Source organism: Electrophorus electricus, chromosome 12 (genome assembly GCF_041902795.1).
Source record: "Electrophorus electricus isolate QZ-2024a chromosome 12, ASM4190279v1, whole genome shotgun sequence".
In the NCBI taxonomy this organism is placed as follows: Eukaryota; Metazoa; Chordata; class Actinopteri; order Gymnotiformes; family Gymnotidae; genus Electrophorus; species Electrophorus electricus.
In genome coordinates this window covers 24,474,963-24,498,126 of record NC_137508.1, presented here as the reverse complement: position 1 = coordinate 24,498,126, position 23,164 = coordinate 24,474,963, and the positions used below count along the sequence as shown (strand labels likewise).

The 23,164-nt window shown below is 44.4% G+C and overlaps 2 protein-coding genes across 3 annotated transcripts; one reads left to right on the top strand and one right to left on the bottom strand.

Moving 5' to 3' along the window:
* The first annotated feature begins 269 nt into the window (after positions 1–269).
* On the top strand, positions 270–7,513 carry zfyve21 (zinc finger, FYVE domain containing 21). 2 transcript variants are annotated; one of them, XM_035531692.2, is made up of 8 exons: positions 270–466; positions 995–1,045; positions 1,405–1,573; positions 2,309–2,384; positions 3,156–3,247; positions 4,341–4,394; positions 5,471–5,601; positions 6,327–7,513. In XM_035531692.2, exons 1-8 carry the CDS (start codon positions 341–343, stop codon positions 6,360–6,362), a joined length of 735 nt encoding a protein of 244 aa, XP_035387585.2. In that variant the 5' UTR covers positions 270–340; the 3' UTR covers positions 6,363–7,513. The 2 variants fall into 2 exon arrangements, with proteins under 2 accessions (XP_035387585.2, XP_081581460.1); XM_081725334.1 differs by lacking the exon at positions 4,341–4,394 and having other exon boundaries at positions 271–466.
* A 5,040-nt stretch (positions 7,514–12,553) lies between these two features.
* sh2d4ba (SH2 domain containing 4Ba) lies at positions 12,554–22,947 on the bottom strand. Its single transcript, XM_081724866.1, is given in 8 exon segments — positions 12,554–12,986; positions 17,155–17,375; positions 18,566–18,693; positions 19,014–19,302; positions 19,877–20,015; positions 21,807–21,954; positions 22,188–22,393; positions 22,807–22,947. Coding segments are annotated over 8 exon segments (1,365 nt in total). The 3' UTR covers positions 12,554–12,893.
* Positions 22,948–23,164: the final 217 nt, after the last annotated feature.

The following is a 23,164-nucleotide window of genomic DNA, read 5'->3' as shown; positions in this document are numbered from 1 at the left end:
AAACATAACTAAGTCCAACTCTTTTGCTTATCAAGTACTGTTTTCTTGCTTTTTAGACTCGAAAGATTATATTGGGTGTCTGAACGTATTATCGTTTCACGTCTATTTATAAAATATATGGCATTTTACGATTATTTACAGTCTTCATTTTATGAAACTATTTAAAATTGGTTTTTGTTTTTTTTTAATTATTTTGTCTTTTATTGGGGATCGCCTTTGTTAAGTAGGACAGGGACTTGAGACTTTTATATTGAAGGTCCGCCTGGGTGATTGTGCCATCCCGAGAAGCGAGAAAGGAAAAACAGCAACCCTACGTTCAGCCGCAGACTGGAGGGCGAAAATGTCAGCGGTGCCTGACGGCAAAAAGCTGGTCCGAAGCCCCAGTGGATTACGCATGGTCCCGGAGAACGGGGCCTTTAGCAGTCCGTTTTCGCTGGACGAGCCCCAGTGGGTTCCGGATAAAGAGGTAAGCTCGTCAAGACCGCGGAGGCAGCAGGCGGAGGAGGGTGCGTCTCCTCGGGCGTTGTTCAGCACACCAGCTCGCTTGGCTCAGCCCGTTTACGGACACCCACCTCCCTGTGTACGGACGCACACCTGCTGCCCAGTAACAACGACCAGACAAGACCTCCACATGTCTGAGCAGCCGGACGGTGGTTTCTGTTTTTGGGCCCAAAGGAAGTGTCTATTTTTGGGGACAGCTCCATCATAACTTGCCTGTGCAAACACTTACACCCCCGGGGTAACTAGGGTTTGGGTTTGTGTTTGTGTCTAGAGGCGTGTAACGCGACTTCTCCTTCTACCCGGGGGTGGTATCACTATCCCCCATTCGTCATTTTAGCAACCTACTGTCCTTAGTCAGTATGACACGTTTCAGACACTGTCCTTAGTTAGTCAGTATGACACGTCGACGACATGTTCGGTTTGCAGCAGGTCAGGGTTCACGCGTGTGTGGTAATGGTATGCACTAATGCATCATTTTGCCTCTCTGTTTCAGTGCCATAGATGCATGCAGTGTGACACAAAGTTTGACTTCATCACCAGAAAGGTAAACAGGGTTATTCTTTTATTTACTTGTACGTGTGTTGGTAATCTGGGGGTCATTACTGATTGCCTCAAGTGTTTACTTCTTCATACCGAGTAACATTTTCATCATTTCCTGTCCATGAAAGTTCTTCCTTATTCCATTGTTCCCTTATCCTGCATGTTTGTGTGCTGTGTCCCGAACTGATGCTAATGTTTCAAGCTATTATTTATATGTATGAATATTAAACATTTTATTTATTGTGTTCTCATGTGCATTTGTGTGTTTTTGCTTGTACGTGTGTGCATACGTATGTGCGTTCGCACACACGTGTTTTTTTTTTTGTGTGTGTGTGTGTGTGTGTGTGTGTGTGTGTGTGTCAGCACCACTGTCGGCGTTGTGGCCGGTGTTTCTGTGATAAGTGTTGCTGTAAGAAGGTGGCCTTGCCTCGCATGTGTTTTGTGGATCCAGTCAGGCAGTGTGGGGAGTGCAGCCTCATCTCTCAAAAGGAAGTGGAGTTCTACGACAAACAGCTCAAGGTGCTCACTGCTGGTGAGTCCATTGAGTCCTACACACGCTTGCAAGTTCGACCGATGTGCTGTGAAAACACCGCCTCATAGTTCGTGTAGTTTAAAAAATACTCACTTACACTGCTGATGAGGTATCAAAAAGTATTTTCCAGTGTTCCTTTTTTCCCAATTATTGCATAGTCATTGGAAACAGTGTGTGTGTTTGTGTTACATGAAGTGGTTTTGATAGAGGGACTCAACTATGTTTTGTGTTACTGTCCAGATTTTGTACAAACAGATGAAATCCATCCATTTGTTTGTAATCTAGTAGTTTATACTGCAAACTAGATGAAGAAAAAAGTTTAAGGATTTCCTAACATTTTAGAAAATGCACTGATTTGACTATAGAGTCTGTAGTTCCTGTCTGATGTCGGGCTGTAGCGTCTGCAGTTCCTGTCTGATGTCAGGCTTTAGGGTACGTAGTCCTATCTGATGTCGGGCTGTAGCGTCTGCAGTTTCTGTCTGATGTCGGGCTTTAGGGTACGTAGTCCTGTCTGATGTCGGGCTGTAGCGTCTGCAGTTTCTGTCTGATGTCGGGCTGTAGCAGCTGCAGTTTCTGTCTGATGTCGGGCTTTAGGGTACGTAGTCCTGTCTGATGTCGGGCTGTAACGGCTGCAGTTCCTGTCTGATGTCGGGCTTTAGGGTACGTAGTCCTGTCTGATGTCGGGCTTTAGGGTACGTAGTCCTGTCTGATGCTGTAACGTCTGTGTTGCTGCAGGCAGCACATTCGTGGTTATTGTAGGCTCCTCTGAGAAACCCGAGACCATGATGTGCCGTCTGTCCAACAACCACAGGTAGCCTATACTCCCACACAGCCCTGCATGCATGTATACAGAAACTATCTCTTGTTCTCACACACACACACACACACACACACACACACACACACACACACACACACACACACTCTCTCTCTCTCTCTCTCTCTCTCTCTCTCTCTCTCTCACTCTCTCTCTAGTCAAGATGGCTATATTGGAAGTTTTTATATTTTTAACTTCAGCATAAATAATAATAATACTTACAGCAAAAGCACCACCTCCTCCACCAATAATGATAAGCAGCAGTAAGAGTATTATTGACGGCTAATGCGCCGTTAACACATTAATAAGAGTTTTATTGATGGCTAGTGCTCCATTAACATGTCAATATGAGTATTAATGACAACTAACAACCATTAACACATAACTAAGTGTATTAATGACAACTAACAACCATTAACACATAACTAAGTGTATTAATGACAACTAACAACCATTAACACATAACTAAGTGTATTAATGACAACTAACAACCATTAACACATTACTAAGTGTATTAATGACAACTAACAACCATTAACACATTTATAATGATAAACAGCAGTAAGAGTATTAATGACAGCTAATGAACCATTGGCACATTAATAAGTAGTTAATATATGGATATTTATCAAAAAATATTTGTAATTTTTCTTCTTGGGTCATGTTGTTGAAATTTGCGATTGTATTTTTAACTTGGAAAATGTCTTGTAGGTTTCTAGTTTTCACAATAACAGATAAAGTGCATCTCTGTTTTAACCTCTTCAGGTATCTGTTCCTGGATGGAGACAGTCACTTTGAGGTGGAGTTGTCCCGGATCTCCACCATGCAGGTGCTGACGGAGGGCTCAAGCCCCGGAGGTGAGGCTCAGTCTGTGGAGACATCAGCGACGTGACCCTCTGACCCTGAGTGAAAACTAAGCAAAGTGGCAGTCACGTAATCAATGCGTTTAGCGTATTTGCATGCTCATTTGTTTTGCGTTAAAAATGCATTGTCGCATTGTTGATCTGTAGTGTACTCTCAGTGGAGCGTGATTTGACCCCCTTGTGGTGGGAAATAAGAAGTGCAAGCTAAGGCCACGCACGCTTCACCGTAGCGGAGTGTGTGGCGGCACCCTCGGCCTTCCTGTCTCCACACTATGCCCTTTGTCTCCGTATGTCTGAGGCTTGCCTGTTAGAAGCTGTGCAGGCTGGGTGTTTGCCTGAGGGGCTGTAATGCAGTCTAGGTGGTAGCCGTGTAGCCGTGGCTTCCACGTGTAGCCGTGACTTCCTGTAGTTCTGGTGGCTTCCTGTAGGTTTTATTGATTTGCAGAGATTCACATCCTTCTTCTTTCATCGGAATACGAGGAGTCAGATAGAAACTGCTTATCTGGCTACATTTCTCGCACGCACGCGTGCACACACACAGTACCAGTGAAAAATTTGGACACACCTACTCATATTTGTTTTTAGGATTTTTTGCATATTAGAAAAACTACCAAATCCTGACTATCTTAGACTTAGCATTCCTCAAAGTTCTTCAAAGCCACCCATTAGCTGACATCTCTACATCCTGTTGGTGAGGGACTACATTTCTGAATTTGTTGAAGGGGCACTTAAAATGAACTTAATGTCATTATATTTTTATTTATTATATTTTTATTACATGTGTTTTTTTTTTTTTCTTCTTTCAACATGTAGGCTAATGTAAAAGGTAATGTGAATGGAAGCTAATATAAATGTTTTCCGTCTGTAGCCTGGTAGTTTGATTTAATTTTTTTCCCTCTCTGACTCTAATTTGTGCTTGCAGCTGCCGAAGGCTGTTCTATTTTTTGGGGAGAGTGTGTGTGTGTGTGTGTGTGTGTGTGTGTGTGGGGGGGGGGGGTTCACGTTTAGGCTGCGTTTGAACTTAATGCTTCTCACGCCTTTTCTCCTCTCTGGGATGCTTGTGCTGCTGTTTCTTTTCTGGACACAGGGAAAGATATTCACTCTTACACCACCCTGCTGGACAGTCAGTATATGTCTGAAGGTTAGCGTCTCACTCTCTCTCCCTCACTCCAAGTCTTCCTTCCCTGTAGTGTTGCTTTTAAATGGGTTTGCCTTGTCTCCACTTTGTTTTTAAAAGTACACATTTACAATGTAGTTTGGTACTGATAATAATATGCCTGGTTATTTAAGACTAAAGACTAAAGGCACCCTATTAAAAGCTGTTGGTGCGCCATCCTCTGGTCAGTGTGAGTATTGTTTTGTGAATTTCTCCTTTTATGGTTGGTGGACACCATGGGTGTAGTTTTGGGAGGGTGGACGGGGAGACGTGATTCTTGCAGTAATTCCTGCTCACACTGCTCATATAATGTTGGTAGGTTGGGTGGTGTGAGCAGTGTCTTCCCCCAAATTTGAAATTAAACCTACACCACTGGTGGACACTCTGTCTCACGGCATGGATTTGCATGGTGTTGAACAAAAAAGCAGGGTTCCCACTGGTCATGGAATTTAAAAAGGCTACTCCAGATTTGATCTTTTTATGGGTCAAGTGATGGAATATCAGGGAATTTTATATGTAGCATCTTTCAACTTTAGTTTCCATTTACCAAAGCATTACATTTTCACCCATTTCCTCTATTGTGTGAGTGGTTGGGTGGCCTGCATTACTGTTCATCCTTGTCATGTAAATCCAGTGTTTTAGTCAGGGAAATGCATGGAAAAGTCAGGGAATTTGATATTTGACTTTGAGTGGAAACTCTGGAAATCCCTCCCCTCACAAAACCAGCTGTACTTCCTGTCTTATAACCTCATACCCACAAAACCCATAACGCGTCACATCAGGATGGCCTACGGTGGTCCAGGGGCTCGGTTCTGATGTGACCGACCTCTGTGTAGGGCACCACCACCGTCTGTTGTGCCTCGTGTCAGAGCTGGCACACACGGCCCCTCTGTCCAGTTCGTGATCATTCAGTAGAGTGCGCTCTTTATATTTATCCCATTCCATGCCAGCCGGGTAAGCCTCCCGCCTCTGCCTGCCTCGTGCCTGTGCATCCTGACACCCAGGGCATAGCGCTGGTCTGTGTTTGCGGCATGACCTTTGACCTTCTGTGTTGCGTGCAGGGGGCGTGTTACGTGCCGCCGGGATGCTGCTGCAGCACCAGCCGCCAGGCTCCCAGGAAGTCCTGCAGGTCCGCCTGGATGCCGACGATGACAAGAGGACCGCCTCCACCTGGCTCTCTGCCATGCATAAGGTACAGGAGGGGGTGGGGCTTGGGAGGTGTGTGGGCAGTGACCAGTGAGAGAGGGTGGGAAAAGGGGCGGCTCTTGGGGAGAAAAGTGGGCGTTTGAGAGGCAGATGTGTGGGCAGTCCCAAGCGAGAGTGGGCGGGTTTGAGAGGGATGTGTGGGCAGTCCCAAGCGAGAGTGGGTGGGTTTGAGAGGGATGTGTGGGCAGTCCCAAGCGAGAGGGGGCGCGGACTGTCTTTCCTTGCCCTTGTCTCTTGATGGGTGTTTCTAACGGACGTTTCTAACAGTAATGTGGCATAAAGAAACGGAGGCACCAGCTGGTGAACTATGAAGCCTGAGGCCTGCAATGAAACAATGGAGGTATTCAGTAAGGCTGATGGCCCTAAAGGACAATGATGTCCTGACAGAATGGTGTTTGTTTAGGGTTTTTTTTGTTTTTGTTTTTTGGGCGGCGTGAACTGGTATGAAAGATATATATTATGACCCAAAGGCCATTAATACTGAGCTTTGTCACAAATGCAAACGCCACTAGTCTAGATATTTTTAATTGTTTTGTGTGTGTGTGTGTGTGTGTGTGTGTGTGTGTGTGTGTGTGTGTGCTTGTTTTTCCACTGCAAAATCTCACATTTCTCAGACTTTTGCTGGTTCTAACCATTTGGATTGATATCCTAGTTTGTCGTTGTGTTCAGGTTTTCTCTTTGTGAGTATTTTTCATGTTGCTTCATCAACAGGCTGCCAAACTGCTGTATGAGTCCAGGGACCAGTGAGGGCGGTTCCCCCGAGCCACACGGGGTCGCTGGAGGTGTAGAGAGACGTATTTTATGTTATTGAGTCTCACATCTACTCTGAGAAGGTTCCATACTTTCTATTGGACGTTTCTGCTTTCCTCTTACTGTCTGGATGGTTTGGATTGGTCACCTGACCTGTTTGTTCCCCCCAGTAAGGAGAACCAATGTTAATCATTGAGCCTAGTGCAATATAAATATATAGACATGTGCACAAAGTGTAGTATCACATATGGATTTTTTCTAAAATAATAAAAAAGTCATATAATCCTATTTTAACACAAAAGCTATGTATGTACTTTATACTGATGATATCCTCACAATACTTTTTGTAACCCTTTGTAAATGTTTTCTGCCATTACACTACACCAGACACTCTGTGCTTTTCACATGTGCGTTTGGAGTTTTGTGTGTGCACATAACCCTTTCTCTTCAGCACACCATCGTGGTGCGCTGGCCTCCCATTCTTCCATGCAGGTTTATAAGGTTTAATAGTAATGAAGTTTAAACACTAAAGTTCAGCTTTCTGAAGTCCACACATATAAACTAATCTTCCAGGACTAAACTAAAGAGCAAGTAAAGAATCCCCGTTCAAACGGATTTAATCCAAAACTAACGTTATGTTGTTAACCCTAAGAGAGAAGCAACATTAAAAAAAAATCTCTAATAGATTGTGTCATAAAATGTCAGACAAACTTGGAGAGTTTATTCCACTGACCACGTTAACTGAGTCTGGGAACTCTACAGTTCTGCTGAGCAACTTTGTTTTGCGTCATTTCAGTTTCATACACAAGGCTTCCTTCCTGAATCCATGCTCATTGTTCCAGGGAAAGACATCCCAGGTAATTCCACCGGCACCTCTTTTCCAAGCCAATATTTGTCCTCCAGTGATTTTGTAATTGCTTACAAATCTGCATGTTTCTTTTTCTTGGTTTTGTTTGTTTGTTTTTTTGTTTGTTTGTTTGGACAGTATCTGCTAATGCTGATTAAATCAGTTCTTTGTAACCTGTATAATTGTCTCAATTTTTTTACATATATATATTTTTTACTTTCTCTATGAACGTTCTCAGGTTATACACAACAAAGTAGCACTTGGTGCTTCATATTCAAATAAAACGGTGTGTGATTATCAATATGTTTTCCTTGTATTTTCTATTTATTGTTTGCTCTAAAGGCTTTATTAAAGTATTAGGTCAACAGAATATGAGCTCCACAGCAATGCTGCACACTGTCAGCATGACATCCAAATCCGTGGAGCTCACGTAAGATGAGGTCACTACAATTACACAGTTAAGTCCATTTCTGAAAGTACCTTTTGACAGATTTTTATGAGTGTCAACTCTGTATAATAAATGGAAATTTGGGGTTTGTAAAGTTTGTTTGCTTCCATCTGATGTAACATAGCAGCTGATTGAGTGATTTGACAGGTTGGGTGGTGCATGTTAGAAGGTGGACGCATCTCTCGAGACTTAAGCTTTCAAAACAGATCTATAAACATCCCATCACTCACTCCCCAGAGATCAGATTTAAATAGGTTGTGTGTGGTGCTTTGGATTGGGTTGTTCTGAAAGGTCATCAAGGACCCGTTTCATCATCTAGAGGACAGTTCACCGTGATCCACGCTGGCCTCCTGCTCTCCAACCTCCTGCTCTTGCTAACCCTGCCTGATAGCTGCCCACATTATAACTGTTTGTTTGTGAGCTTTGTGTTATTTTCTTTAATAAAGCAACTCAAATTTTGGTTTACTGTCTCAGTTATATATATATATATATATATATATATATATATATATATATATATATATATATATATAATGTGTGTGTGTGTGTGTGTGTGTGTGTGTGTGTGTGTAATATCTTTATATCTTTTTTTTCAGCTGTTTACATGGTATGATGATGATTATGATGATGAAGCATTTTCCAAGCTTTCCTATCTTTGGCAGCTTCTTTCATTTGCATGTTCATGTTAGCCTTGATTGTATTTAGCCAAGTGTTTAGTGTTCTTTGGCGTCCTCTTCTTCTGGACCCACTAACAATGCCGAGCACTAATGATGTTTCCAGGTATTTGGCTCGCATGACATGTCCGAAATAAGAGAACCGCTGCTTGGTGATTTTGCCCTCTAATGATGTTCTTGGTTTGACATGCTCTAGAATTGTCCTGTATGTAACCATATCTGTCCACGTGATGCACGGCATTGGTCTCAAACACCATAGCTTAAAAGCATCAATTTTCCTTCTATCTGCCTTTTTCAGGGTCCAGCTTTCACATGTATACATGGAAATTGGAAATATGATTGCATTGACCATGCGGGTTTTTGTTGCAATGGTAAGAACCACAGTCCGCACCAGGAAGCGTTTTGACTGCTTGCATTGAGCTCTTCCATCGTTGTTGACACAGGAAGTGGTCAATCTGGTTGCGGTGTTGTCCATTTGGAGCTGTTCACGTATATAAGCAGCATTTTGATTGCTCAAACCACATGTTTGCAATCAATAGATGATTTTGCTGACAGCATTGAATCAAACGGTCACCAGCCTCATTCCGTTCTCCTAATCCAAATTTTCCTACAACTGGTTTTTCCTCTCCCGCACCTAATTTTGCACTGAAATCCCCGGCAATGAAGATGGTGTCCTTGGCAGGGACTAGTGCAAAATCAGTGCAAAATCAATTGCTAACTGGAGCGCCCCATAGAATTTTTCTACATCTTCATCTTCTGCGTCTATAGTGAGCACATAAACCTGCAAGATCGTAAGTGAGCGCGGCTTTGCATTGAAGTGAACAGAAATAACTCTGTCGTCGATGGCGTTAAGAGATTGGGCGGCCTTAGCGATTTTCCTATATGCTATATGGGCTACTCCATTGCGTTTGATGTCATTTCCAGAGTAGTAAACTGTGTAATTACTGCTGTTGAGATAGCCACTGCCTTTCCAGTGTAGCTCACTAATACCAAGAATATCAATGCTGAGTCATTCCATTTCAGTTTTGACTATGTCCAGTTTGCCTGTATTCAGGCCACAGACGTTCCATGTTCCAAAGTTGTGAAACTTCGTTAAACGCAAGCAGACTGGAGCCTGCAGACTGGAGGCTTTGTCCAGCTCACATCATTAAATCCCAAACTACTTGAAATTCGTCCTTGTTCTTCTTCTTCCCTGGTCAATTGTTGGGTGCTTTCCGGCCCAGGGGGCCCACCTTCCGGCGCCATATCTGAGTCTCTTTGGTTTTGTTCCATAAAGTATTTTGGCAATAATAGTGGAGTAGTTTGCCATTGCTTTCTCCACCCCTCCTCATTTATCCGGGCTTGGGACCGGCATGTAGCTGTTTCCAGGCACGTGGCTGGGTTTATATGGTATAGTGAAGCACAATTATAAGCATAAGTTTTTAAAACTTTTTATTGATATTAATATTTAATATATATTAATATTTACAGTGTTGACTCTTTTTTTTTTAACACTCTTGCAATTCACCTTGGCATGCTGGATATCAGCTTCTGGGCAAAATCTTAACTGATGGCAACCCATTCTTGCCTAATCAGTGCTTGGAGTTTCTATGTTTTTGTTTGTCCACCCTCTTTTTGAGAAGAGACCACAGGCTCTCAATGGGATTGAGATCTGTGAAGTTTCCTGGCCATGGACCCAACATTTAAATGGTTTGTTCACCGAGCCACTTGGTTATCACTTTTGCCTTGTAACATGGTGCTCCGTCAGGCTGGAAAAGCATTGCTCCTGGATCCCTGGGAGAAGTTGCTTTTGGAGGATGTTTTGATACCATTCTTTATTCTTGGTAGTGTTCTAAGGCAATATTTTGTGCGAACCCACACATGAATGGTCTCAAGATGCCTCACTGTTGGCATGACACAGGACTCAAGGTAGCACTCACCTTTTCTTCTCCTGACAATCATTTGTCCAGCTGTCCCAAACAGTCTGAAGGAGGCTTCATCAGAGAAAATAACTCCTGAGCTAAGAAAATGATCACAGAAAGGTTGTTAGAAGGCCATTTTGTGGCAGGGCTGAAATGCAGTAATTTTTGTGATTAAGTTAATTTTCATGGCAAGGAATGACTTTGCAATTAATTGCAATTCATCTCAACACACTTCTCAATCTAGAGTTAATGCAAATTGCCACCATAAAAACTGAAGCAGCAAACTTTGTGAAAACCAAAATTTGTGCTAGTCTCAAAACGTTTGGCCACAACTGTATACTCAACATTCAAGTCTTAACTGTTAATAACAGCTATGTAAACAGTTAAAAATACAAACTTAAATCTTCACAACATTAAAGCCACTTTAGAGTGATACAAAATACAGAAAAGTTTTTTTTGCCCCTCTCTCTCTCTCTCTCTCTCTCTCTCTCTCTCTCTCTCTCTCTCTCTCTCTCTCTCTCTCTCTCTCTCTCTCTCAGCTTGCTGAAACTCAGCGCGTAATACTGGAACTCTGAACGCACCTACACCTGTCCCGTGAGCCACTCGGCTCTTGTGTGATGTTGCCCTCTTGTGGTCAACCAGCTGCACTGCATTTGAAATGCATTCTTACTTATGAGCTGCAAATCCACGAATTTGTCAAATAAAGAAGCCGATATTTTCAATTAAAATCCATACTCATGTCTTTCTGCTTATTTTTGCCTTCAAAAATATGTCCGTTGTTTTGTTTACTCTAATGCCACATGAAAGTAAGGAATTCTGAAAAGAATAGTTCTGTAATGTTTCTTGTGAGATCTAATTTACATAGGATTTCTCACTGGTGTATGGATGTTTTTGCAGTGAAAACCATGAGAGTACAAACACAAGTATGAGAACAACACATTTGTGTACTGCTTTCCAATGGAGTTTCCATTGTGGGCTGTCAATCATGTTCATTGTTTCTTCATATTCATGTGTTCTTAATTTATATATCAGTATTAGTGTTGATACATGTGATACCTGTCACTGCAATACCGTGGGTATCACCATATCATACTATTCATTTGTTAGACCAGAAGAACAAAAGAAAGATTTACTTTTTCATCTTATGCTATTTTATCATATCCTAATAATAGTCGGTGTATTCTATATTCGACCGGAGGCTCAGGTCCTGTCTGCCTGCGCTGTGTTCCTTACCTGAAAACACCTGATCCGGCTCCCGCAGGGCCTGTATCAGATGTGAGGGCCATGGGGGACACCTGACACTGTGGGACATTCGATTTAGAAGTCTTGTTACATCCTTTAGTTTGGCGAAGCCTCTGCAGTTCACAGGCAATGGGCTCTCTGCGCTAAGAACCTACCTAAACTATTCTAACGCTTCCTCTGCTATCAAAGGTGTTCATATAGGTGTTCCTTTGTCTGACATAGAAAATGCCCTGTGTCCAGCTAAGCTAGAGGTGGGTTTCATCTCAGTAATGTCTCCATGTAAGTGAGAAGGCGGCTCCGTGTAATCTGTCCCTACAGTTAAACCCAGTGTTAACCAATCCCGTCATGGACACTTGTGTTTGTCCACATCCTAACCTAGCAATTCCTGAACAATTCACAAACCATAGACAATAAACAGCTCAAACGCCATGCCATATAGATTATGAAGATGGCGCTCACTGTTAACCCCTAATATTATTATATAGAGTCTTTCCCAAACATAAAGCCCTTATAAAATCAATTACTAACACCCTTCTGTGTCATTTTTTCCCCAGACTTCTATATCAGAGTGACTGGCCATGTGGTTTGTACTACAATATTCACCACTGCCTTCAGAAGTTTACGATTTATGCTTTTATTTGTAGAGCACCTTGACTTGCCTTGCATGTGAGGTGGGCTACATAAATAAAACTGCCTTGCCTTGACATTCAGCTCACAAATGATTTGACCTCTAATGCCTGTGTGAAAGGGCTAAAGATGGAACCTACTCTCTCAGACCTGACTAGCCTTGACCTCTCATTTAGGCATAACGACTTCCACCAATGAATTCCATCCAAGATCAGAAGGTGGAGGTCACTGAATTTTTACCGGTTACTGATTTACCGAAATCAGTGGCTCTGTCCTGAAGCTAAGAGCGTCACAGGTAAAACCAACGTCAGACCGACTCATCTCGAGTTTCTCCTTTCATTTCCTACACCTCAGACATGTGCCGCTTTTAAAAACAAATTGCTTTATTTGTTACAGAATATTGCCATACTTTTATCATCAAAAGATTTTTACAAGCCAGCGGTGAAACGTCTATATGCTAAATGCAGAAATAACTCCCAGCCTTTTACAGTGCTACCACTTCCTCTGGCCAAGTACCACTGAGGTCTGAAATTCCACTTTGTTGCATTAATAATGTCCTTCTGCTGCCAGTACTGGACCTTTTCCCAAAAGGCTGTGATACTGGCAACACCCTCTCGTCTTTTTTATAATCTCTTCAGCATATCTCTTCCAATGCTCTTCCTCTGCCAGCATTCTCCACTAAAAATGGCCTTTAAATATGGATTCATTAACATCCCGCTTTGAAAGCAAGCCTCTTCTGAGAGTGAAAGTCAATGCAGCTGTTTGCGGTGTGAGGTAGAAGGTGCGTAGTTACGGGAACAGCCCTCCATAGTCTCCAGGGGGTGTGTCCTTCCTGCATGCCTCCTGTAACAGCTCCTTCCCTGTGGTGGTGATGATTTCCACCTATGAGCATAAAAGACTCGTTCACGCTCAAGTGACGCCCACACGACACTCAATAACGACTGTTAAATTAACGTGATTCAATGAGAAAAAAAAAAAAAAGACTCATTCACACTGACCAGTGATGCCCACACTATAGTCATTAATGTCTGTGAAACTGTAACTTTCTAACTGATCTTTGGAATTTTCTATTACTAATTTTTGTGTAAAACATTAAAAGTAGGGTACTCTTATTTTAACATCGAGAATTGTGTCAATCGCTTGCAGGTGAATTAGGCCTAGTTAATTTTGCAGGATTGTATCAGGAGAATTCCTTTGAGAACTCCCTGGTATCGCCATCCAAAGCTGCCCGTAACCTGGGCATAACTTTGGACAACCAGTTGTCGTTCTCAACTCATGTTTAAAATCCAACCCGGTCTTTCCTTTGTAACATATGAAGCTTCCTGCATCAGATTTAAAATAGTCAAAATTACAAAAAAAAGATGAAACATTTTCTTGAATAATGTAAAGAAAACGAATGTTTTAGAGTCCAGAAATGAATATTTGGTGGAAAAACCCTGATATTCCATCACAGCTCTCATGAGTCTTTGTCACGGTTAGTCCCTCTCAGCTTCTGTGTTCCATGATTTCCCTGTCTTGTGTATTTTACTTCCATGTCGTAGTTTCATTTTCTCCCCCACTTGGTTGATTTTCCAAACCTGTCCCTTGTTTCTAGTCTTGTTAAGCTCATGTATTTAAACCCTGTCTTGTTCCCTGTGTCTTGGCTGTTCATTGTTTATTTGAGTGGTTGTATTTACTTCAGTACGTTTATGTGTTTATTTGAATGCGTGTGTTAGGTTGATTTGAATGTTGGTTTTGTACTCTGTGTATTCTAGCCTTCGTGTTTCTTATTTCCGAGTTTTCCTAGCGTCTTTTGTTATAGCCTGATTCCCCTGTTTGCCTTCATGTGTTTTTGTTTTGCTCATGTATCCACGTACTCTCCGTGTTGGTTCTTTGACCCTGGACTATTCCAACGACTCTGATTTTGGATTTGCCCCTGATAAATCTCGCTCCTCTCCGCACATTCATCCGCCTCCTTACCGCTCATCATTACAGAATGAACAGCCGAACAAGGACGCAGTGAGAGAGCGAGACTCTGGGAGGTGGTTGTTCCGCTGGGATGAAACTCCGGCTGTTTCTACGCAGTCCATGTTCGTTACATCTCAGCGCCACCAAACCTGCGGGTACACGGGCATCTTGTCATTCCCGGAAAAAATCAGGATCCAGTTTATTTTGATGACGATGAGATCACAGGTAAGTGCAGAGAGTCTGCCCGTCTTGACCAACGCTGCAGGGGCGAGCAGCCTGCAGCGCAAGATGTGAGTAAGCAGAGTGAATGCACAAACAGTCCATGGCTAGGCACTCGGTGTGCCCTGAAGCGCAACCGGGAGCTCCTCATCGCTCACATGAGCCTTGGGGGCCGCCGAGAGGGTTCTATGTCTGTGTTCCTCCAGGGTCACCCAACCTGTGGCTATCCCGCAAACCTCCCGGCGTGAGAGACTCTGCCTGTCCTGATCCCATGGCTAAGCATCTGGACCTGTCAGACCTGCCTCCGCTGATCACTCCGGAGCTCACAGACCGGCTGTGGGCCGTAGCTGCTGCACTGCTGGACCCCCAGCCAGGCTCTGTTCCCAGCGTAGAGGAAGCTGTTCTGCCTGTCCCTGTCTCTGCTACAGAGGTCATTGCCCTGCCAGTTCCTGTTCCTGGTGTAAAGGATGCCACCCAGCCTGATCCTGTTCCTGGCATGGAAGACGCTGCATGTCCTGTTCCTGTGGTTCCAAATCCGGACACATTGGACCTGCCTCCAGACCTGCCGCTGGATGTCGCAGCCATGCCGACGGACCCGCCGCCGCTGATCACCGTGGTCGCGCCCTCGGACCCGCCAGTTCCTCTTCCTGGACTGGAAGAAGCCACTCCACGAGTCCTCGTGCCAGGCCTGTCCTGGTTGCTCCTTGAAGCTCTCCTGTGGCCAAAAGGCTGCCATTGCCATTTTGCCGGTCTCCTGCAAGTCCGCAGACCTGCCTCCTTATTCAGAGGCTTCTCTGCCCAGCCCGCCCCGGCCTGCGTCTCCTGTTCCCCGCGGGCCTCCTGCGTCTCCATTGTTTTTGCCTTTTTTGCCTGGTTATGTTTTTGCTCCTGCTGTGGTGTCTGTTCCTGTGCCTGTTTCTGTGCCTGTTCCGGTTCCTGTGTCTCCCTTTGTTTCTGTCCCTGTGCCCGTCCGTGTGTCCGTTCTAGTGCCCGTGTCTGTTTTTTGTTCCTGGCCTGGTCTGTTTTGTACTCCTCGTCTCCACCAGCCTTTCACACTGCTCTCTAAGTAAGATTTGGTTCCGGTGAGCACCTCATCGGTACCTTATTAAGTAGAATGAAGTGAGCCTGTGTTGGAGCTCAACAGATTCTGGGATTGAATGGCCGCTATACAGGTGGCGATGCTGATTTGGATGTATATCAAGTTCACAGGTGGACGAGGAAGACATTTCAATAGTTGCAGAAAGAGAAGAAAGAACACTCAGGGCAGGAGCATGAAACATCTCACAGACCCCTAAGAAGGGTTAGCCTGAGAACAGCCCACCCCCTGAGCCTCCATTTCACGCTGTGTGTCATGTCTCTGCCATTTAATTTCTCAGTCAGACGGCCCAATTAAGTTCTTCTGAACTCTGACTGCCGATGAAATGACAGATAAGGAGATTTTAAAACCAAGTGGGTACCTTGATAGTAGCCCCTGCCTTCACAAACATACCTGTCTCCAAGGCAACCGCATCTGCGTTCTGTCCCTAGGCTCACAGTTGGCCCGATATGAAGGATCCTGGAGTTAACCAACGTTTCCTGAACAGATTAACATCTTTTTTTTTTTTTGTGCCATAATATCTGTTTTGCAGCTGATTTTTGAACATCAACATAGCAGTAATTTGCTGCCAGAAAAAAGAGCCTTGTGACGTGCGTCTGAGGCTTGAAGAGTAGCGGAAAGTTTTAAACGCTTCAGTAATAACCTCCATAACAAAATACTCCAGTGACCCCCAAACAACACAATGCAAACCAGAGCAACCAGTAACAGACAAACTACTACAGATGGCCAATAAAGCCAAATGGGTGAGGAAAACCCACATTCCTCCTTCTCACTTCCCAGTCTATAGTATGGGAATGACAATAAGGGCACAATGGGAGAAGGAAGAAGATCGCCTTTCCAAACATCTCGAAATTCCCGAAAACCCATAAGGGCCTATGTTTTCTGATACAAATCTCATATATGAGTATTGATATAAAATATTACATTTATATGAAATATATCAGTGACTATGTCTTCACTGTTGAATTGTTCATAAACAAGAGTGTCAAGAAATTTCTGTTTTCCTTTAATGTTAGCTGTGGGTGACACTCAAAACTGTACAAGAAAAACCAAAACAGAAGTACAAGGAGACCTTATATTTTGGCGCTTCACAGACAGCAGATTATCCTGCAGGACAGTAGATCTCTCAGAGCTGAGGAGTTTTCTCTGCAGTAAGAATCAAAACACCACTCAAATTCTATGCTTCCTTCAGATATTTCCAATCTTTTTAGATAATGTAATTTTGGCACTTGAATGAAAGATTTTGTGCATTTGATGGCTAAGATTTGTTGTTTGAAAATTGCATCCGTTATGGATGTTTTTTAAAGTTAAGTTCTCAATGGATGTTATAAGTGTACATACTTGTGCATCCCCTGGAAACACATTCCATTCCACTCTTTAGACTGGAAGCAGAGCTGGCAGTGGGACTGTACCCACAGCACTTTCTCATTAGGATATAACTGACATCAGAAATTTCTGCTGGCCTGTGTTGGTGATGAGATATGTATCCATGGTTACTAAGGGAACACCGGAGCAATTCATAGGTTATCCAGAGTGCTATGCAAGCCCTCAGCGAAACCGGTTACCATGGTAAAGGTGGTGACACAGTTCTTGCTAAGTAGGTACAGTAAATTGGAAAAAAAAGAAGACATTCGTGCAACTCTTGATAATAGAAAAAAAAAACAACAAGAATTTTGTCTTTTAAATGCAATGATACTGATTAACTGAGCAAAATATGCTCAGAGACATGACCCAACAAGGTAAAAAAAGACTTTGTTTTAGCTTGTCTTTTTTTAGCAGCTTGACTACCTTGTGAAAGTCGACGAGGTCGGCGAGGGACGCGTGGCAGCTCTGGTCGACTCCTAGGAAGCTGTAGAAGTCCCCCGTGGCGTCGATAAGGAAGTGCTTAAACCCGCTGGGTGTGCGATAGGACAGCGTGTAACCCCAAATCATCTCGCTCACTCGCACCAGGAAAGAACCCGTGGCCTCGTTCGCCAGTTGGTGCTCCGATTCTTCCCGTGTAATTATTCCTGTAGGCCAGAGCCACAACCATGAAAAGGCAAATTCAGCCCAACCGCCTATAACCTATATGAACCGTTTAAAAACGATTAAACAGCTACTGCACTCACTCTTTTGCACATATAGGACATTTGGTCATTTGTGAATGAAGCAGTGGGTCGTTTGTGAAATGTTTTTGCAGCTGACTTTTGCAGTGTTAATGTTACAGGGAGTCACACGATGTAAATGAGAGCAGAGATAAATTGGTACATTTTTTGCATTGTGTACTGTGAGCATCTTGACCCAGCCTCAGGTCCTCTGAGTGAGAATTCTGTGGATCTGGTGATAAACCTGACAGTAATTCAGACAGGACTGAAGAGGTTTTCAGGCTGCTGCAGCACACATGCAATATGTCAGAAGGCATATCGTAGTCGCAGTGTCCAGCAAAAGACTAGAGGAGCCTTAAATGAATGAACCTTGGAATTGGTCTGTTTTGCGCAGCCATATGACGTGATGTTAATCGCATGTCTGCAATAGCGGGGTTGGTGTAATTCAAGCCCTTGTGTGTGTGTGTGTGTGTGTGTGTGTGCGCGTGTGTGCATGTGTGCACACATGCATCCTTATCTATATGACTCTTCATTATGATAAGACACGAGCATGTCTAGAGCTTTGTTCCAATGGAACAGCTGACACACTCGATCCTATTAATCAGCTTTGTCGTCAGTTAAACAGGAGTCATGCGCTATGATCCATTTGGATGAGACAGTGCTGCAGGACTTGGGCTGGTAATTAGCCTAGCGAGACCCCTGAATTATTTAGGACTCCCCTCCACGTCGCATTCTCCTCTCCCACATGCCACGGTGCCGGTTACACTCGGGTTACCAAGCTGGACTCCTGCTTTTCCACTTTGTTCCGCTCTGTATGTGAATCAGGGCTGGTGTCTACACAAGCAGACAAAAGGACCACTATCTTTCTGCACCTGAATGGTGGCAAGCTTACAAGCAAGAATGATGCTGCTACCAGGGAATGACTTAACAGTCTCTCTGCGTTCAGTAAAATCAGCTGTAATGTAGCAACACTGTCCGCCAGCGGGCAGGTTGCTGGCTGTGTACCCTTTTTTCCTGAATGAGTGCACGTGGATGGCCTTCCCAGCGGACTACACAGCAGACGAGTGGAGCAGGGAAGATCAGGAAAAAGCGCTCCAGTGAGCTGGCAACTTTACCGTGAAACCATGGCGCAATGTGGTTGCTGTTGCGTTCGTAGCCAGCCCGCTTGGGTCTCTGGTCCTCACAGAACCATGCTATGATAGACTCTCTCGATTTAGGACGGGGGAACCGCACCCAGGAAGGGCTAGGGAGAGCCAGGGGAGAGAGAGAGAGAAGAAAGAAAGAGATGGGGATGATGGAGAAATGCACTGGGCATGCTGTGGGAATGTAACATATCCCATGATACCAAGGTTAACAGTAATACCACCTTGTGTTTACTGGTGATTCTGATCTGTGTGCTTTTCTAACGCTAACAGACGCATTAAAACCAGACTTTCTGATTTGTATCACGGCAACACAATACAGACACATTATAACCACAAGTTGCAAAGATGTTCACGTTCGGAATGCCTGAATTCACTTTTATACGGCTGAATTTGCATAACTATGGTGCCTCGCACTCACCTGTCCATCAAGGGCTGGCTCACCATGGGGCTGGGCCTGTGGCTCTGGCTCCGGCGATAGAGGGGCGGAGCCGTGGACCGGAGGGCGGGGCGAGGGCAGGGTCCGGGAGGGGGTGGAGCCTTGGCCTGCAGCTCAGTGACGGCACTGCGTGTCATGCTGCCGTCGGGCGGGCGCTGGGGCTGGCAGCCAATAGCATGCTGGCGTGCGCGGAGAGACTGACTCTTATGCTCATCCCTTGCCCAGTGTGCCAGCCTCGCCATCTCCTCATCTGCCGCCTTAGAGCGTCGCACTGGGGATCAAAGGCAAATGGACCTGTATCGTCAAGACAGCCATGTGCAGTGTGCAGCACACTGAGATGAAAAGGTGTGTGAGGCATAAAGCGTGCTTCGGGAATCGGGGTGTTGGGTTTCTGTGGTTTCTGAGTAGACAGTGGGGCAGAAAAGCATAAATATATCACCAAAAACATTTAATGTTAACATTTAACTTGACAATAACATAATTGGGTGATGGTAATTCTCAGCGCCACCATTAAAGGAGGATGAGCAGATGTAGAAGGAGAGGACACACAAATATTTCAGTATTGCAAAAGCTGCCCATGTACAGAAAACACTAGAAACAGTATAGCTATGAGCTACTGATCGTATCAGAGCTTTAGCTGGGGAAAAAATGGCTCTCCATAGCATGTGTCCATGGTTACGCTTTGGGCCTTCATCAGTGTCAGAGAGTGACCCTTTAAGGAGCCACAACAGAAGAAGAACTTGGTAACCCGGGTAACAGCACCTGCCTGGGGGCTGCAGCAGACAGGAGGAGACTGGGATGTGAATGCCAGGCGGATGCGTGGGGAAGTTCAAAGACACACTCACTTTGCTCACTCCACTCCTCATCGTCCTGTTGAGCAGCGTGGCGCTCTCGCTCCAGGGAGACATACAGCTCCCTCGCTCTCCTCTCCTCGGCACGTCGGACCTCTTCCTCTCCGCTCTGCCTCTCCTCTTCCTCACGCTTCTGCTTGCACAGGAAAGGCACAGAGCTGGTACCCATGTCTGGTGCAGCAAGTCCCCAGGGCAAAAAAAACAAAACAGCATCTGTGTGTGCCTGAGATTGGGAATGTTGGTAAATAAGAGGTCCTGGTTTGCGAGTGTGGTTATTTGAGCATTGATATTCCGATGGAATATCTGGCTATGGAACCACAACACAATGGACTCAATGCAGCGCATAATCTGCAAGACCCTTTGCTATGATGACAGCAAAGGAGCTTCCTCCATCGCTGCATTAGTGTCCTGTGTATGTCCTGACAGATCTTGTTTAATTAAACTAGTCGCATGCTAATGTTAACAGCACTGATCAATGCACAACACATACCCATGGTTTCCTTGTCTATATTTAAGCAGAAATTACTCACGTGGGTGAATAATTCCCACCCCGGGGCCTGACATATGGCCACTTTTGTAATGTGATCCAATTAGACTTTATAATTCATTTCAGAGGTAATTACCAGAAAGGTGCCGTTTGTGAACTGCGGCCCATTGGCTTGACTACAAGGGGAAATCTGTCTTCAAACACAGAGGAGAGATAAACTATAGTCCAGCATGCAACTTTATTGAGATCACTGATAGATTTACTGAGAAAAGAAAGCAATAGCAAGTGAATTACTGATTTGATGAATTATTATTGCATGTGAGCGAAATTTTTACTGATGATCCAGACAGAAGTCTAGTAAGCTTGATTATGATTGCACGGTATGACACAGAGTTCACGCAGAGTGGTGTCCTTACCAACCAAAAAAGTGCTCAGCAAACACTTCCATTCTCTCCACCACAGTTCATGTTAACTACTCTAGCATATCATGAGATGTATAGAAAGAGAATGGCTAAAGGTTTAATGAGTCTGCTCATTTACTGCAGGGTGACTAATCTTTTTACAGGCCAGGGTAAACGAGCTCTGTTAATATTTGTCAAGTTTCTTAAAAAGATCTCATTGCTGTGCCCGAAATCATCTGTGACCATCAAGCGATGGTCACATTGACCTGTGGAGATCTTACGGAGTGGATATTGAAAATCGTGGCCAGAAATTCCTGGCATGCCATCTATCTGGAGCACACTTTGTTCTCTTTCTCCCCTCTCTTAAAGTTCAGGAAGACATCCCTTCAGGGCCTAGAAGAGAGATCGTGCAGCATTTACAGGGGTTTATAATCCCAGTTCCTGTCTTCCCACTCAAAATGTCAAAAGCATGCCTATATTGTGACATACATTTGTCCTACTTGCATTTTTCAGCTGTATTGTTTGCAGAACCATATCATGTAATGCAAATAACACTCTGCCAAGCGCACACACACTTAGGACAGAGCTCGGCGTTCACTCCCGCACATCCTTAGAGAGGAGGAACGCCACACCCCTTCTGCTGCTCACTGGCTCGGTCTGATTGGCCATTGAATTCCCCGTTTGGGATTGAAATGTTTCACAGCTACTCATATCCGGAGCATCTTGCATATGCATCAGTATGACGCTACACGTGCTTCGTGGGAGGTAAACCCTTTCCATTAGTGTTCTTAGTGTCTTTCTCTGTCTGCTCTGAGCTGCTCCAACCTGTCTCATAAAGTATTTCATTATGACTATCCATATGTTTAGAAAAGCACCTCGCATTGGCCTTGTCTCTCTATTTATCTACGTTCCTGTGATGGCCGGAAGATTCCATGCTTATCATGCTTACGAGCAAATGTTTGCTCACTCACTTGGATGGTTTCCAACAACTGTAGGGCTCCAGTGGACGCTGTCAACCAATGAGGAACCAACTCACCTCAAGCTCCTCCCTAATGTGCTCCTCTTCCTGTTTAGCCACCTTCCTGTCCTCAGCTTCCTCTTTCCACTTCCCTGCTATTAGACGGGTCTTCTCTTTAAATACAGCGTCCCTGAACTTCTGCTTGAGCTCTGCTTGTTTCTTGCACCTTGGAAGGAGAAGCCAATTATGACTCTGCTAAACTATTTACTTAGCAACCATGACATAAACTTTCATGTCTAATGTATCTTGTTAGACATTGAAAAGGATGTTTAAGGTAATCACCTGTTATTTCTGTGCATATACCTTTTCTTGAATTCTGCTTACATGCTATTTACTGCAGTATATTTATTCTGTTCCAGTGCATGTAAAAAACGAACAAGCAAACGATCAGTCACTCACCACAGCTCTTGAGCTTCTAGATGGGCTTGCCGACATGCTTTCTCCTCAATCAGCTCTCTGATGATCTGCTCGTAAGGTCTGTCCCCAGGAGCCTCTCCCATCACCCACACCCACACGTCTCCATCACTACCATGGAGCCATTGTATGTTCTTCCTCTCACCTGGGGACGACAGCAGTCATCCCTCTATATGCTGATCTGAGAGCAGCTGTCTGCTTGTCCTGATTGGAGACAACTGCAGTCATCCCTCTGAATGCTGATCTTAGAGCAGCTATCTGCTTTTCCTGACTGGAGACAACAGCAGTCATCCCCCTGTATGCTGATCTGAGAGCAGCTGTCTGCTTGTCCTGATTGTTTTTGTTTTTCTTTCATGCAATTCTGAAACAAGCAAAGTGAACTCAAAGATTTTCATGCGGCATGATCAAGTGGTAGCAAGTGATCAGCTTCTCACCACTACAGCACTTGAGGAAAAGTCAAGTCATCTTCCCATTTTTGGCAAAAAAAGAGAAATGACATTTGGACATTCATGCCACTTAGCACCAACCGGGTCTCACCAGTGGAGCTTAAGAGGTGAGACTCACCCTCTCTGCCCACACGTGTGTGCTGCCTGCTCTCCTGGGCCTCCTCTTGACTCTCGTGCTCTGCCCAGCGCCGCACTTGCTCCTGGCGGATCTTGTAGAAGAGGAGCTGTCTCTGCTCCTCGCTCAGCTCCACCAGCAGCTCTGGCTCCACATACATGTCCCGCAGTATTTGCTGCAACATCCTGAGCTCTGCCCCTCACCTCCTCACGGCTGGGGCAGGATACCCCCAAACTACCCCCAGGATTAGATAGGGTGCAGACCTTTTGTTGTTTCACATAAAATAATCCCAACCCTATATTCGTCTGAAATGGAGCATTTTAAGAAGGAGCTCTTAGAGGTCCCTTGATTAACAGAATAGCAATATCCAAGTTTTCTTACACACCAGTGCCAAAACTTTG

Bases quoted from the DNA above. Each gene is read 5' to 3' on its own strand.
- zfyve21 (XM_035531692.2), top strand. From the start codon at position 341: ATGTCAGCGGTGCCTGACGGCAAAAAGCTGGTCCGAAGCCCCAGTGGA. The intron at 1,046-1,404 runs GTAAACAGGGTT...TGTGTGTGTCAG, and splicing joins TTGACTTCATCACCAGAAAG to CACCACTGTCGGCGTTGTGG. The intron at 4,395-5,470 runs GTTAGCGTCTCA...TGTTGCGTGCAG, and splicing joins CAGTCAGTATATGTCTGAAG to GGGGCGTGTTACGTGCCGCC.